The sequence below is a fragment of the Cetorhinus maximus genome, chromosome 15 (assembly GCF_964194155.1).
Source record: "Cetorhinus maximus chromosome 15, sCetMax3.hap1.1, whole genome shotgun sequence".
NCBI lineage: Eukaryota > Metazoa > Chordata > Chondrichthyes > Lamniformes > Cetorhinidae > Cetorhinus > Cetorhinus maximus.
The window spans coordinates 82,897,789-82,914,818 of record NC_135893.1 but is presented as its reverse complement, the minus strand read 5'-3'; the positions used below and the strand labels follow the sequence as shown (position 1 = coordinate 82,914,818).

Below are 17,030 nucleotides of genomic sequence, written 5' to 3'. Positions count from 1 at the left end.
CGGTTCTAAACAAAAAATAAAAATTAGGATCTATTAAGCCGGGTTCCACCCTGGAATCTGACTTGTCCAGGAGTAACATCAGCTGGGATAACAAAGGACAAAAGGGACCCTTAAACTCTATTAAAACACCTCAAGATTTCAGACCTGGAAAAATACATCCTTTGTTGAACACCCAGGAGAAGAAGAGGGGGGTATGTCACATGACCTCCCCCAAGCTGCTAGAACCTGTAATATTGCCGTGTGGAACTAAACCTACCACTTTACCATCTAACAGGTAGCAGCAGAAGGAGCTCTGTCCAGGTAAATTGCTTGACCCTCATCTATACTGTGAACTACTGGAATATTGCAACTTCTGTATCTGTGCCTTCAGGACTAATTCATCTCTATGTGCCTTCTCCCATCGTGAAAGTCTTCGCTTCTGGGAAAGTCAGATCACCCTGCAACAGTCAGCTTGCTACCCTCTGAAAGAATACGCCATTAGACTTTTGATTTTGGACTCTAAACCCATGTGAAACCATAACTCCTATTTTTATCATTGTCTTGCCCTGTACCCCTTTCTTTACCCTATCCCTCTTTTATCATGTGAGCACAAAAAGGAGTGGACATTGCAAAACCTCTTCCCACATTTTGTTTGTGTGTAAAATAAACCAGCCCTCTTATTTTATTTTATCTTGAGTTTGCTGTGGAGTTATTAATAGAGGATTGGATCACTCCCAACTGAACGGTTGGGGAAAACACGCTACTACTTATAAAGGGGGAAATCAGAAATCAAAAACACCTTTCTGTTTACGGATGGGTAGTGAGAGGAGAAATCAGTTTAAATTAAACCCCCTCCTGTCCGTAACACAGACGACTCCAAACCAGGACAATGCACTAACAGTATAGTCGTCTGAGGGATGAGCTGATGCAGGATACTCACTTTGGTGTGCGCTACCCATCTCACTATCGGCACAGGCACAGTCCACATCCTCTTAGCCAGCTCGATGGCTCGATTCTCACAGGGAGTGAGGACCTTGATTTTGGCCACTCCACTCCTGGTCTGAGACCTCTCCCTTCAATTGTGTGCAAGCTTGTCCTGCATAAAGATTGATGGAGAGTGTGAGCAGGATGCCTGCCAGGGCAGATGATTAGGATGCCTGCCGTGTGAGGGTCGTGAGTGCAGACATGGATGGGATGAGGACGTGAACTGCAGAGGATCTGAGGCCAGATGGATATATGAAGGTGTGTGTGAGAGAGTGAGTGGTGATGTCCCTTGAGCTGGCAGTGTGTGAGATACCAATGATGGGCTGCTGAGTGTGTGAGTTGGGAGTGATGAGATGGTTAACTTACCCTGCGGCATGGATGAGATCATTCATCTTCTTTCTGCACTGGGTGGCTGACCTCTTCTGTGCTGCGTTGGCACTGACCACCATTGCCACCACCTGCCAAGTCAGAGTAGTGAGGTTGGAGGATCTCTTCCGGCCATCACAGGGGTAGAGGACATCGCAGCGGGTCATGACTGCATCCAGCAGGCACACCTGGAAGGTATCACTGAATTAGGGCGCAGCTGTCTTTTTCCCTTTTGGGGCCAACTCTCTCATCTGTGGCCGTCCTGGGCTGCAGAAAATGACAAAGCTCTACACGGATGCCACTTAAATATGGCGTCTGGAGTGAGGAAGCAGTGAGTTCACAGTGGGGCGGGTGAATCAGAGGCCGCCTGCTTGTATTCTGTGCAATTCCCGTGTGTGCATAATTAATACAGGAGGAAGCAGATGATGTGGTATAAAAACTTGCCACTGCAGCCGGTGGGTAGAATGCTGTTTTTCATGGCCGCTGCTGCACTTATTGCAATGAGGGGAAAATCTCACCCTCGGACTCACAGCTGTAGTTAATACTACAACTTGATCTGATGTACTTTCAGTCAGGGCTCCTTTTTTTTAATAGTCCTTACGTAACCCCAGTAAGTCCCACATATTTCCCACGCAACTTCCAGCTTCAGCCTTCGAATATCACTTCCACCCTCAGCACCTTCCTGTCTGGTATGAGGAGGAGTTCCCAGGGCATTCTCAGCTGTCCCTTCTCTTCCCTGGCTTCTTGCCCTCTTTTCAGCCTCCCACCTTTCCTTCTCGGGTTTGATGGCAATAAGGTTTGGGTTTATGGACCAGCTCATAATCGTTAGCGTTCTTCGCTGCCTGTCTAATTGTTGTAACCCTCTGGTCTTCAAAATGGGTTCTAACTACTGGAGGAAGTGAATTTGTAAATTCTTCCAGGAGAATTATTTCCCTAAGAGCTTCATACATGGCATCGACCTTTAATGCTCATATCCAAAGGTCAAAATTACTTTGCTTTACCCTCTCAAGTTCAATATAGATAAGCCCAGGCTGTTTCCTTATGTTTCAAAATTTCACACTCTGAGTTCAAAAAGTTCCAAAACAGAAACCCCTCTCATAGTCAGGTGGTTTCCAGTAAATCAGCAGGGGCCCACAGCCTGGAAACAGCAGATTTTTTTTCTCCAGCTATTTAAGCTCAAATACAAATAGCTCTTAATTGCCCAGGTGCCTTTTTGGTCATTTACTGATGTCGTGTGATTTCGTGGGGGAAAACAGCCTGCTCACAATCCACAGAAGCCTCTTTAAAAAAAAACCCATGTCAGCTACCAAGAAAGTGTCCTGATATTCCAATGTCCTTCCAATTTTACCAGTAATGGTAACCCTAAAGCTTATGTCAACAGACTGAGTCAAATAGCAAGCAATCATTTTTTTAACACGAGACAGATTTTTTCCAAAGAGTTAAAGGGCAGGTGTTTTAAATGTTTGACAGCTCCCTTTGTCAGTTCATCTTGCCACTTTTGATGGTTGTTTTTGACAATTCCAATGAGCTTCACAGTTCCAGTGAGTTTATACGCCCTCTTCATCTGTCGGGAGACCCCTTATTTTGAAACTGTTGCCCCCTAGTTTTAGATTACCCCACAAGGGGAAACATCCTCTTAGCATCTATCCTGTCGAGCCCCCTCAGAATCTTGTATGTTTCAATAAGGTTATCTTGCATTCTTCCAAACTCCAATGAATATATCCCCAACCTGCTCAACCTTTTCCCCCCATAAGACAACCCCTTCATCCCAGGAATCAGCCTAGCGAATCTTCTCTGTACTGACTCCAATGTAAGGATACTCCTCCTTAAGTAAGATGACCTAAACTGTACACAGTACTTTTAGGTGCTGCCTCACTAATGCATTGTACAGTTGTAGCAAGACTTCCCTATTTTTATATTCCAGCCCCCTTGCAATAAAGGCCAACATTTAATTTGCCTTCTTAACTACTTGCTGTACCTATATGCTGACTTTTTGTAATTCATGTATAAAGACATCCAGGTCCCTCTGTACCTCAACATTCTGCAGTCTCTCTCCATTTAAATAATACTGTTTTTCTATTCTTCCTGCCAAAGTGGACAGCCTCACATTTTCCCACATTATATTCCATCTGCCAAATTTTTGCCCACTCACTTAACCTATCTTATTCATTTGCAGGCTCTTTGTATCCTCCTTATAACTTCCTTCCCTACCTATTTTTGTATCATCAGTAAATTTGCTACAATACAGTCAGTCCCTTCATCCAAGTCATTGGGAACACCACCACCTGAAAGTTCCCTTTCAAACTACATGCCATCCTGACTTGGGACTATATTGCCATTCCTTCGCTGCCACTGGATCAAAATTCTGGAACTCCCTTCTTAACAGAACTGTGGGTGTACCTGCACCGGATGGACTGTAGTGATTCAAGAAAGTGGCTCACCACCACCTTCTCAAGGGCAATTAGGAATGGGCAACAAATACTGGCCTTGCCAGCGACCCCCTGAACTTATGAAAGATATAAAAACAAGTTAGCTAGGATGAGCCAAAGGACCGTCTTCACCAGTTCTTGTTGCTGCAGGAAGTGATGTTCCACTAATCTGGCAAGTCTGTGAGAGTTTGCTGGCAGCCTCTGTCTCTTTGCTACTGATATGTAGGTTTCATTAACTCATGAAAAACTTGTATGCCAGTGGTTTCAAATGTGTCTCCTTATATGGCATGCATGTATTTATTGAGGTCATCTCCTTGGCACTGGGACAGCTCAAATGTCATGTCTCTACAGGCAAGTGAAGATACAGAAAGCAACCTACTAGTTAATCAGGTGGCGATCTCCTCACATAATATGTCACACTGCCCCATGGTTCAATATATTGATGTTACCCAGGAATCTCAGCCTTGGCTTCATCTTTTGAGAAAATGTTCCTGTCTTGTGTGCCGTCAGCAGGTAAATACAGCTGAACAAAGTCTGGAAACTGCCCTTGTGGAGCTGCTTTTCAACGAATATTCTGTTAAATTCTAAATGTAGCTATTGATTATTTATGTTTTATTTACAGTATTGTGTGTAACAGGAAGATGTCAAACAACTCCCACAAAGGTTCAGATCTGCAACCTTTAACATCTTGATCCTGGGATATCCGGAACTGACACATTCAAGTTCCAGAATCACCATTGTTAAAGCTGTTATATAAAGACTGGCTGTTGTTACTTAATCCTGTGGGTTAGGTGGTCTTATCAGAAAGCTTTTCTTGTGCCTTCTTTGGTGACAATAATTGATGAGATCAGTGGGTGAAATTATGATGTTAAAGAAACTGTCCTGAAAACCCTCTATTTATTGGAGGAGCGAAAGGAAAACTCCAAGTGAAATAAACTTTGGAGGAAATATAGAAAAGTCAACAATCAGTCCCTACTGCCAAAAGAGAATGAGATTCAGGGGCAAAGCTGGCTCTTTTACCGCATGCAACAGAGATAAAATCATAGATTAGTTATAGCACAGAAAGAGGCCATTTGACTTGTCACGCCTATGCCGGCTCTCTACAAGAGCAATTTAACTAGTGCCACTTGGCCTCCTTTTCCCCATGGCCCTGCATATTTTCTCCCTTCAGTGCTTATCCAATTCCCTTTTAAAAGCCATGATTGAATCTGTTTCTACCACCCTTTCAGGCAATTAATTCCAGACCTTAAGCATTCTCTGCATAAAAATGTTTTTCCTCAGGCCGCCTTTGGTTCTTTTGCCAATGATATTAAATCCATGTCCTCTGGTTCTGAACCCTACCACCAATGGGAACAGTTTCTCCCCATCCACTCTGTTTAGACGTTTAGACCCCTAGTGATTTTGAACACCTCTATCAAATCTCCTCTTAACCTTCTCTTCTCTAAGGCATACAACTCAAGTTTCTCCAATTTATTTATATAACTGAAGCCCTCAGTCTAGAACCATTCTCATAAATCTTTCTTGCATACTCTCTCAAGTTTTCACAACCTTCCTAAATTGTGGTGCCCAGCATTGGGCATAATACTCTGGTTGATGCCGAACCAATGTTTTATAAAGGTTCATTATAATTTCCTTACTTTTGTCCTCTATGTATCAATTTCTAAAACCCAGGATCCCATTCATATGCCTTTTTAATCACATTCTCAACCTGTCCTGCCATCTTCAACAATTTGTACACATATAACCCAGGTCTCTGTTTTTCCCCCCTTAGAGTTGTACCCTTTATATTGTTTCTCCTTGTTTTTCCTACCAAAATGTAGTACTTCACACTTCTCTGCATTAAATTTCATCTGTCATATGTCTACCAGCCTGTCTTTGTCTTCTTGAAGTCTATCACTATCCTCCACACAGTTCACAATGCTTCCAAGTTTTACGTCATCAACAAATTTTGAAATTGTGGCCTGCACACTCAAATCTAAGCTATTAATATAGTTCTGAAGAAGAATATTACGGACTCGAAACGTCAACTGTCTTTCCAGTGATTTTCCAGCACTTCTTGTATTTGTTGTTATTAATATGGATCAAGAACAGAAGTAATCCTAACATTAACCCCTGGCAAACCCCACTAATTGCCTTCCTCCCGTGCGGTAAAACAGCCATTCACCACTACTCTGTTTCCTGTCACTCAGCTAACTTCGTATCCATGCTGCCACTGTCCCTCTTATTGCATGGGTTTCAGCTTTGCCAACCAGCTTGTTATGTGGCACTTCATCAAATGGTCTTTTGAAAGTCTATTTAGACCACATCCACATTACCCTCATCAAACTTCTCCATTGCTTCATTAAAAAACTCAATCAAATTTGGGAAACATGATTTGCACTTAAATCATTGCTAGGTTTCCTTAATTAATCCACAATTGCCCAGTGACTGTTAATGTTGTTCTGGATTATCGTTTCTAAAAGCTTTCGCAACTACGAGGTTAACCTCACTGGTCTGTGGGACATAGCGCAAAACATGCCGATGGTGGATGGGGGAAGAAGGCACCGTGTGGAGAAGGATACTATATCCATCAGTAAAGATTTATAATTATATTTAAATAACATTTCTATTATTACCTGATGCAGCGACCAACGGAGCTCAAATTACTTTCTGGCGGGAAAGTAGGCATCAGCGTGGCAGGGCGCCTGCGCAACATTTGTATCCGCGGCGTTCCAGCAGCTCGCGAGACCTTCCGTTAACCAGAGGGATGGGGCGATTACAGAGAGCGACGTCATTGGCCAGCGAACGTTAACTGACTTGCCTCTGCAGTCATTCAGTTGGTTGCGTCCTTTGAGTTAGCTGCTGTATTATTGGTGGAGAGTAGTTGTAGGATGTGATTGGTTAATGGCGGAGCAGGCAGTATTTGTATTCCGTATTTGATTGGAGGAAAGGTAGGCGGAGTTAGAGAGAGGCGAGCGCGTGCTGAAGTTTGAGTTGCGTTCTCCGTGGGAAGCCGATTCCTGAGGGCAGAGTTAGTACAACCGACGGCCGCTTAGCGCTCCGAAACCGCAGGCATGGACGAGGTGTGGATGGTATCTCTGTGCCTGACTTTCTTCGCCTTCGTAATTGCCCTCTTGTCGCTGAGGAAGACCGAAGACGTGCCCGAGAGCGTAGCCAAGGTCAAGGAGCAGCGGGGCTCCCAGATTGTTCCCTCCTCGCCCCAGCCGGCCGCCCGCTTTATGGAGCTGACTCTGGAAGACATCGAGAAGTCGCTGGAGCGCTTGGGAGCGGTGCTGGGCATAGAACCGCACGGTGTCAAGGCACCGCCGGCCTCCGATTCCGACTCTCATGCGTCGCTGTCCGACTCCGAGGAGCAGTCGCATCGGCGCGGGGGGAGGGGAGCAGCACCCCCGGGGTGGGCAGAACATAGCGGCGCTGAGGCCTGGAGTCGCCCCGAGAGACAGGTACTGGGTTTGCGACAAGGAGGGGACACGGTGGGGGGGGGGGGGGGGGGGGATGGGGATGGGGTTTGCTCCGTGGGATCTGGGATGGAATTCCCTGTGGGGTTTGGAATTCTGTCCATATTTTCTGTAAAATATGTAAATTATTGGCCTGGATGGGTCTGTGGTCCGGTGGAATCAACAGGCATTTTTGATCCTTGGAATGATATTTGGGAATGATATGTGTTCCATTATTATTTGCAAAGTTAATTCCTTTAGTAAAAGTAGGATTTGACATCAGTATTCAGTGGTAATGGGACACCAGTACTAGAATTTCATTGGTGCTAAAACACATGAATGGTCTATGAAAAGTGTTGTCCATTACAACGTAATATAAGATGAATGGTTTTACACACGAATATAGGAATTAGGAGCAGGAGTAGGCCACTCAGCCCTTCGAGCCTGCTCCGCCAGTCAGTGAGATCGTGGCTGATCTGACTGGCAACTCAACTGTACATCCCCGCCTACCCCAAAAAAACTCTGCCTTAAAAATATTGAAAGACTTTTCTAACTTTTGTCTTAAATTGTTGGGCTATGGGCAAATGGCCACTGGGGAATAACCCTGTTCAGGCCACTTGCTTGTTTAAAACAGTTGCTTAAAATTGTAATTGGATTTTAACATTTTTTCTTTTGTGTTTTTGCATGAATTGCAGTAATTGTTATTGCTTGAGAATTGAGTTAATATCAGTATATATTTTAATAAAATTGGCCTGGTATTTTGCATGCACTGTGTGACTGTTTATTCACGTGGAGTTAAGTTTTCCTGACCTGATTATGCATGCCCAGTTTCAACTTAAATTGAGTGGAAATTTTAATAAACTAAAAGTTTTGCTGAAAACAGAGACATACCTAAGCATAGACATGTCTTTTTTCAGTAACACTCAAGTTCTGTACTACCAAATGACTATTTGTAAACTAAAAGTTTGTGAAATATGGTGAGAGAAATTCAAATACATTTTTCCACAATTTATTTCTTGATCTTTTTCTTTAGTTTTATACTTGGCTAACAATTTTAGTGACTATTTTCTAATATTGATTTGTATCTCCTGTGTTGCCACTCTGCCCTTTTCTATTAAGCCACACTTGACATTTAAAAAAAATCTCTCTGACTCAAGCAGTAATTATATACTATAAGGAATCGCTCCAGAATACTTCAGCCCATGCAAAGACATGCAGGCTGTTCTATTTGAAGCACTTTCCACAAAATTTGCAAACCCAAGTTGCTGACTGAGCTTCTAAAGGGACTACTCCATCAAAAGCGAGAATGTTCAGGGTTACGGGGAAAAGGCAGGGTGAATCCACTAGGTGAATTGCCCATTCGGAGAGCCGGTGCAGACACTGGGCCAACTAGCCTCATTCTGTGCTGTAACAATCCTGTGATTTGCATGATAGTGACTCCCAAAATAAAAGTAACACAGATCCTTAAACTTGTGTTTTAAAACTTAAACAAAACATTTGGTGTGTAAACTGTATATTACATGCACCCCTACCCCACCTCCCCCTGCGTGTGCCCCCCCCCCCCCCCACCAACCATGGGGGAGCATGAAGATTGTAACCTACCATAACCAAGATCTTTCCATCATGCTCCTATACCTTGCATAGCTATATGGTTGCTTCCTGTGTTTTTATTTCGATTCATGTCTTCTCTATAAAGTTTTAGTATCTCAGCTCTCTTAGCTATATCGAATTAGGGCAACTCCTGGGAACTATAGATCAGTCAGCTTAATGTCAGAGATCAGAAGGATACTAGAACCTGTACTAAAAGAATTGTCACAAGAGCACCTGGCAACAGAAAAAAGACAGACTGGAGAAAGTGCAAAAGAACTTTACTAGGATGGTACCAGGCTGCGAGATTACAAGCAGAATCTTCTATTCTGGAGTCTAAGTTGGGTAGCAGGTGGGAAAGTTGCCATAATTCCCACAGGGGTGTCAGATGACTGAACATCCATGATCTTCTGCTATTCAGCACAATAATTATGCATTTGTGGGGAGCTCAGCAAATCTCGTGGCGGGCGGGTAGGAAGTCGCCTTCCCTGCCATTAATCATGGGGGTCCAAGGATCTTATGCCATATTTAAAGGGCATCCGGCCAGCCTTTCATTCAATGCAGGCCAGGAGCTCCATATTGCTCCTCCAGAGTCCATGTGGCCACAACCCTTACTGGAGAAGCTGGCAGGTGTGAGCAACCACATTCCAGGACGTACAAGGGCACCTCAGGCATTGCCTTTTGCTCTAGATAAGAGCACCACTGGCAATACACCCACATTTGAGCCAATGCTCACTGTTACAGAGGCCCATGCTTGCCAGCATCTTGACCTTCCAGAGGCTCCACTGCCTCTTGCTGCTTAGGCCCTTAGGGTCATCTGCAGCCTGCATCATCGATGCCTCAGTGGATGTGTGAATGAACTGAAGTGATATATTTAGTGAGCATGTCCTTTACAGGTTTCCATCCATTGCAAAGCCAGCAGCCGGTGCTAAGCCCTTTGCCTGGCCTCTGTCTAGACATAGCATCTCCACCCACCCCTTCCAGGTGAAGGACATTCTGGAGCATCCTAGATGGATGTTCCTCCCGTTCATACATGACTGCACATGGAAACATTGCTCTTTGACAGGCTGATGAGAGCTATCTGCAGGAAGCCTCCCTCTGACCATACTCTGCTTGCCTCCACTACCCTTGAAACTCTATATAGAGATCATTGCCTCATCAGCATGGAAGACTAACCACACGAGCCCTTGTCAGCCATGACTATTCACCTGGGAAGATGGAGGTTTGGAGTCATGAGTTGATTGCCGTCCACCAGCCGTGCCCCTTGGAGGCATCCACTCCCTTTTTCCATTCATCCCTGCCTCTGACTGCAGCCGATGGCAAATGACACAGAATGAAGTTCAGCTACACAGCTTGCTGTGATCTTGATGTTCTTAGACCCATGAGTCAGGAAAAAACCTGCTGCCATGCGGGCTTCCTCATAGAGAGGACAACACAATTGAGCATGGTTGACATCTAGTTGCCTCATAATTATTAGGATGTCTGCTGACCTTGAGCTCCACCCACCTTCAAGGGATCTCATTTACTGATAAACTGCATGGTCAAGGTCAGATTTGAAAAATGGTGCGCATCACCTTCCAGATTCAGTCCAACAACTTCTGCCCTCCCCATTCCTCTCCCCTCTGTCACCCTTGAACCACCACCCTCCGTTACCCTGGATTCTATCACAATCCACATCCACATGCCTTCCCACCCATCAGAGCTGACACCTTTTAGCATCCCCATGCCCACCCTGACTCTGCCCCCTCCCCCTCCTGTTATCTGAGCCACCTGTCGAATTCCCCTCCCCCATGAGACCTTCCACCCACCAGAGTCATCTCACCCAGGACCTGCCAGTCTACCACATCCCAATGCCCCCTCTGACTGTGACTTTTCCCCCCTATCACCAGTACTTTGAGTTCACACACCACCCCCCCACCTCCCAATGCCGCAGTCTACACCAACAACCCTGCCCTCTAAGACATTCCCCCATCACCCCTTTTCCCCCAGACACACTTTATTCTCCCCTTCCCCTGCTTAGCCTGCCTCCCCTGTCCAGCCTTCATTCCGCCTTACCCCCACCCCCAACCCCCACTCCCAGCCTTCACCTGCCTCTCATCTCCAGCCTTGGTGTAGCTTTTGCTACCAGCACTCAGTATGAGTGAATTTCTTCCTTTATTCGTCCATAGGATGTGAGCTGGGGCCAGCATTTATTGCCCATCCCTAATTGTCCTTGAGAAGGTGGTGGTGAGCTGCCTTCTTGAGCCGCTGCAGTCCATGTGATGTAGCTACATCCTTGGCGCTATTCAGGAGGGAGCTGCAGTGATAGTGAAGGAACAGTGATATAGTTCCAAGTCAGGATGGTGTGTGGCTTGGAGAGGAACTTTCAGGTGATGGTGTTCCCATCCGTCTAACGCCCTTCTTCTAGATGGTAGTGGTCGTGGGTTTGGAAGGTGCTGTCTAAGGTGGCTTGGTGAGTTCCTGCAGTGCATCTTGTAGATGGTGCTACTGTGTGTCGGTGGTGGAGGGAGTGAATGTTTGTGGATGAGGTGGCAGTCAAGCAGGCTGTTTTGTCCTGGATGCTGTCAGGCTTCTTGAATGTTGTTGGAGTTGCGCTTATCCAGACAAGTAGAGATTATTCCATCACACTCCTGACTTGTGGTGTACAGGCTTTGGGGAGTCAGGAGGTGAATTACTCGCCACAGGATACCTAGCCTCTGACCTGCTCTTGTAACCACAGTATTTAAATGGCTAGTCCAGTTCAGTTTCTGGTCAATGGTAAACCCCCCCACCCCCCTCCCCGGATGTTGATAGTGGGGGATTCAGCGATGGTAATGCCATTGAATGTTAATTGGTGATGGTTATAGATTCTCTTTTTGGAGATGATCATTGCCTTGCACTTGTGTGGCACGAATGTTACTTGCCACGTGTCAGCCCCAGCCTGCATATTATCCAGGTCTTGCTGATTTGGACATGGACTGCTTCAGTACCTGAGGAGTCGCAAATGGTGCTAAACATTGTGCAATCATCAGCGAACATCCCCACGATGGAAGGAAGGTCATTGATGAAGCAGCTGAAGATGGTTGGGTCTCGGATGCTACCCTGAACATCGATGCCTCAGGGAGCCCTGGTAGAGATCCTTAAAATGATGAATGGATTGGATAGGGTAGATATGGAATGGAGGTTTCCAATTGTGGGAGAATCCAAAACTCATTGGTGGCAGCCTTCCGCTTTGTAAGAAGATGATTTGCCATGGTGGTAAACTCTGAAAAGTGAGAGGTCAGCACCTTAAGAGTCATGTCTGCCCCACTAGAGGTGGGCTGTGGCTGACCAGTAAGAGAAATTGGTCCCTCTCGCAGTCAGACAGCCTGTAGCGCCCGTTTTCTATGTCAGTTGAGTTTGACTTATCACTCTTAACTGCTGTCTCCTGTGTTGTGTTAATGCTCTGATGCAGTGAAGCTGGAATGTTCTCTCCCAGGTGAAAGCCTGGGCAAAATTTATGGATTACTTCCTGGGCTACCCAAACATTAGGGTCGCCCTCTTGACCTTCCCATTGGGTTGAAAGGAACGCAAAGCACTACCTTTGGCATTGGCTTGGTTGCAGGAGTTTCTGGAAAGATTGCATATTTAGACATGAGTCCTTTGGGCTCCACTCTAGATTTTTTGTTTTACCTTGCTCTTATCCAAAATTAGAGGCCATTGATACAAGGTGGTTATTGCTTAAAAAATACTTTTTTGTTGAAGCCTTTCAACTTATAGGCACAATTCGCAAGAATACCAATGTAAGGGAAACAACAAATTTACACTGTATGAAAGTGCTGATTGGTAGAGGTGTTGCCATGGGGTGTGCATCAATTGATGGTGACTGACAGTTAACTGCAAAGCACTGTTTGAAATGGTTACGGTCGAGGCATTGCCCTGAGAAATGAACCACTGAATGGCTGTCATTTATTTTGTTTAGGCGAAACAGGTGCAGTACGTGTACATGTTCTTTCTGTCTGCAAAGAACAGGGCTCTGTGTGCTGCCAGTACATGCAAATGTGCCACACTGCAAGCCCAATTGACAACTTTGAATTGGTTGTTAGCGTAATTCTTAGCACACTGATGATTATTTAGCAAATGTTATCCAATTGCGGAATCACATCTAATGTTGTACACAGTTTTGAGTTTTGCAAGCACAGGCTGGTTGGGTACAGTCTGTACCATGCCTGTTGCACAAAACACAAGCAGAATCGTCTCAGATCCACACTAAGTGCAGTAGCAGGCGGGAAAAAGGACATTTTACCCGCCAGCCGCAATGGCAGCTTTTCGTGCCATTCCCACCTCATTAATTATGCAGCCACAGGAGACACACCATCTTGCTAGCAGGTAGCCTCCGATTTGCCTGCCATGCCATTACCTCACCATTTCCTCACGTAGGGCACCATATTTAAACTGTAGCCACACACACATTTCTCAATACTTCCAGCCCAGGACAGCTCCAGTGAAGACATGGCCACAAGAGCCAAGAAGAGTGCAGCCTTCCGATTCAATGACGCATCCCTGGGACACCTGCTGGCTGCTATGGAAGCTCGCCACGATGTCCTCTACCCCTGCTCTGGCCGCAGGAGGCTCATCAGTCTCACCACTCCGGCTTGGGATATAGTGACAGAGGTGGTCAGTGCCAATGTTGCACACACGAGGTCGGCCGTCCAATGCATAAAACAGATGAATAATTTCATTTGTGCCGCCAGGGAAAGGCAACCATCTGATCACTCTAAACTCTCACATTCACAAAGCCATCACTCATTCACTGGCATCTCACCTATTGCAATCTTAAGGGACATCACCACTCACTCACACACACCCTCACATCTCCATCTGGTCTCATCTCCTTTGGACACTGCCTCCTCAGTCCTCACTATACTGAGGCACGGGTCAACATGTGCCCACACCCTGAGATACCCCCCTTCACCAGTATAGCCCTACAGCCCCTTCCCTTGCCTGAGGTCACCCCCCGCCTTACGGCAGGTCTGGTAAGTAGAGACCTACCAGTGAGCCCCCCTAAAAGTGATGTGGGGATGCCTGCAAAGCCTGGTGCAGATGGCTGCGAGTGTTTCCCGAAGCAAGGTTGGCAAACAAACCTCGGAAATCCTGAGCAAAGTGCAGGTTGCCAGCTGCACGTCACTTATGTACAGTTGTGAAACACGCACACCGACGTACCCAGATGATCCAGTGTCAGGGGATGATTCTGACGGGCAGGGCTTATAATAAGATGCTAAAGTATTGAAATTAGGTTCCCGATGTGCGGCGGCAGGAAACATGGTCCGCCATTGATGGGTGGAGTGGACGATTGCAAACTGGTTTCACAATGGTGTGGAACCAATTTTTGGTCTTCTCGCCATATTGTCGTCCACCCATCATGGTGCCCGACGCCAACTGGCTAAGCAAAAAAAAATTGATAATTTTTAAAAAGTGAGTAATAAATAAAGATGACCATTAGAAGGAAAGAAGGGTGTGTCCAGCTCTCTCCCAGTCTAGGGTGCTCACTCACCCCCCACATACTGAGTGGGTGAGTGCATGATGGTATGTGGGGGTGAGGGTGAATGAGAATCCTAACACGGGGAGTGAGCCAGACACCCCATGTCATGTGCGCACACCTCCCTCCTGGCGCGAGCACTTGCCACTTCACCCTGCGAACGGGCACCCCTCTACCTCGTGCCTGCGATCGCCCATGCACCACTCCCCCAAGTGCCCATGCACCACTCCCTCATGCGCGCACACATGAACTTTCCCTGACTCTCTCTCCCTGTGTGTGTGTCTCTCTCTTTCTCTGCCTCCCTCTCTCTATCTGCCTCCCTCTCTCTGCCTCTGTATGTGTTTCTCTCTGTCTCTTTCTCTCTGCATCTCCTTTCCGTGCCTCTCTCTCTCTCTCTCTGTGTCTCTCTCTGTCTCTGTGTCTCTCCCTCGCTCTGTCTGCGTGTGTCTATCTCTGTCTTTTTCCACATATTTGCAGCTGCTCCTCCAATCACAGCCTTTTGCTCTCTCGTGCTGCTGATTTGCTCTTGGGAGGAAAACAGGCTATGATTGGAGGAGCAGCCCCTTGCAGAAATCTTCAGTTTCACTGACCGGCCTTACCCACATTTTGATCAGTGGCTCCAGGGGCCACAGCGCAGCCTGTGGGCCACTGGATGGACAAGCCTGGGTTAGGGGAAGTGTATGTTGACCCTCGGATTGACAAACATAGCTGCTGCATGCTGAAGCCACATTCCAGGCTTTGCACTGACACTGGTTGTGGTATAAATATAGCCTCACTCTCCTGGAGATTTCACATTCTGTCTATAAGATCCTGCTAGCTTTTCTGTTGCAGCATCTCACCCCTCTGAGGACACAAGTGTAGTCATTGTTGGTTTTAATTGTCGTTACGGTGCAAAAATGCTGTTACACATGTTCTTACTGCTCCTACTCTGACTCATTCTTTATCAGACCTCATGAACTGTACACCACCTTCCCTCTCCATCTTTCCTTTCTCTATCCTGCAATTTTAGATTTTTAAACCCAATCCTGGTGTCACTGCATCATTATTTCCTGATTTGCCTTGCATTTTGTTACTGACTTCACCCGTGGTATGGTTCGCACCATGGGTGGAATCATCCATGCCACTGGCATCTGGGGCGCTCGGTGGCATGAGCGTACAATATGGCAACTACGTTGGGAGGCTCGCCCGACGTCATCGCGTGTCATTTTACATTCGATCGGGTCAGGCGCGTGCCCACCCAACGAGCTAAAAATTCTCCCCCAAGCCTTTAATATTCTAAAATTTCGAAGCCAGTTCGCAGGAGCGTAATCAAACAAAAATTGGCACCAAGCCAAATAATATAACTTGTGCAATAATTTCTGAAGACATGTTTCATTCCAAAGCTATTTTTTATTTTCAAAAATGAGTATGAATGAGAAAGGTATATGGTGGGCTTCAGAGTCTTGATTTGGCATATGCTGAGTGTTGGAACTGGACTCTGCAATGCTAAATTTAGAGGTGCAGTTGGTTAGGAGTGTTAAGGCTGTAAAATAATCAAGGGGTTTTGATATACTACAAGCCATAGGAACTGGAGTTGTAAATACAATAAAGTGAAATCTTTGTAGTCACCTTTGTGTTCAATCTATGATCACATTTTCTCCTTTTTACTCAATATACTGCAGTGTACATTTGATATTTATTTTTACATTAGTGATTCATATCTTCCAAAAGTAAATTTTATGAATTCATGCTCCCAGTGTGGAGATTTACTGTCAGGATTGCACATCAAGAGTTTGAGCACAGTGGAGAGTGTGTCCAGTTGGTTTTTCCATGTGAAATGCATATTATAAAATGCAGAATTGGAGGATTTCTCTGTATGCAGTGGGTGTCTGTTTACTGCCTATGTTGGATGAGAGAAACATAATTTTCGCAACTCAATGCATTTATGAATGGGAATATCTTTCTTCCAGCATACTGAGTTTTTGATTGGAATTATAGAAATTTTGGTACAAATAGAGGCCATTTGTACTGTTTTATCTCTGCATCAGCTATCTGTTTCCATTTCCTCATTTTTCTTCTACACTATCTTTCTACTTGTTTTAATTGAATTATTCTATTGCTCACTTTATGAAGTTTGTGGTAAATTTGGTGCTTGACCGACTCATTCACTGGAAAGCATCTGAGGATGGATTTATGTCTCCACTTTACAATTTGCCCACCCAAATTCAAAGTATTGTTCTTGAGTAATAGGAACAGGAGGAGGCCATATAACCCTTGGGACTTATTGTGCCATTCACTGATCATGGCTGATCTGCGACCTAACTCCATATACCTGTCTTTGCCCCATATTCCTTTACCTTTGGTTAACAGAAATCTATCAATCTTTGATCTAAAATTACACTTCACCCAGCATCCACCACTGTTTGCAGAAGAGAGTTCCAAACTTCTACCATCCTTTGCATGTAAAAGAGCTTCCTAATTTTCCTGTTTCAGATTTCCAGCAACCTTAATATTTTGCTTTTTTCCTAATTTCATCCCTGAAAAGGTCTGGCTGTAATATTTAGACTATGCCCTCTGGTCCTAATCTCCTCACCAAGGGGAATCAGTTTCTCTCTGTCACTCTATCTGTTCTCTTTAATGTCTTGAAAACTTCAATCAAATTGCCCCTTATTTAAACTTCTGCCTTCCAGATTTATGTAATCGTTCTTTACAATTTAATCCTTGGAGTTAGAGCATCATTCTATCAAATCTACAGTCTACTCCTTCCAAGGC

At 45.4% G+C, this 17,030-nt stretch overlaps 1 protein-coding gene across 1 annotated transcript in view; it reads left to right on the top strand.

Moving 5' to 3' along the window:
• The first annotated feature begins 6,611 nt into the window (after nucleotides 1-6,611).
• Nucleotides 6,612-17,030, top strand: part of LOC144691248 (uncharacterized) — a 29,374-nt gene continuing 18,955 nt past the window's right edge. The window contains exon 1 of the mRNA XM_078559293.1: nucleotides 6,612-7,201. Coding sequence (XP_078415419.1) covers nucleotides 6,812-7,201 — 390 coding nt within the window. The 5' untranslated portion in view covers nucleotides 6,612-6,811. The remainder of the gene's footprint in view (nucleotides 7,202-17,030) is intronic.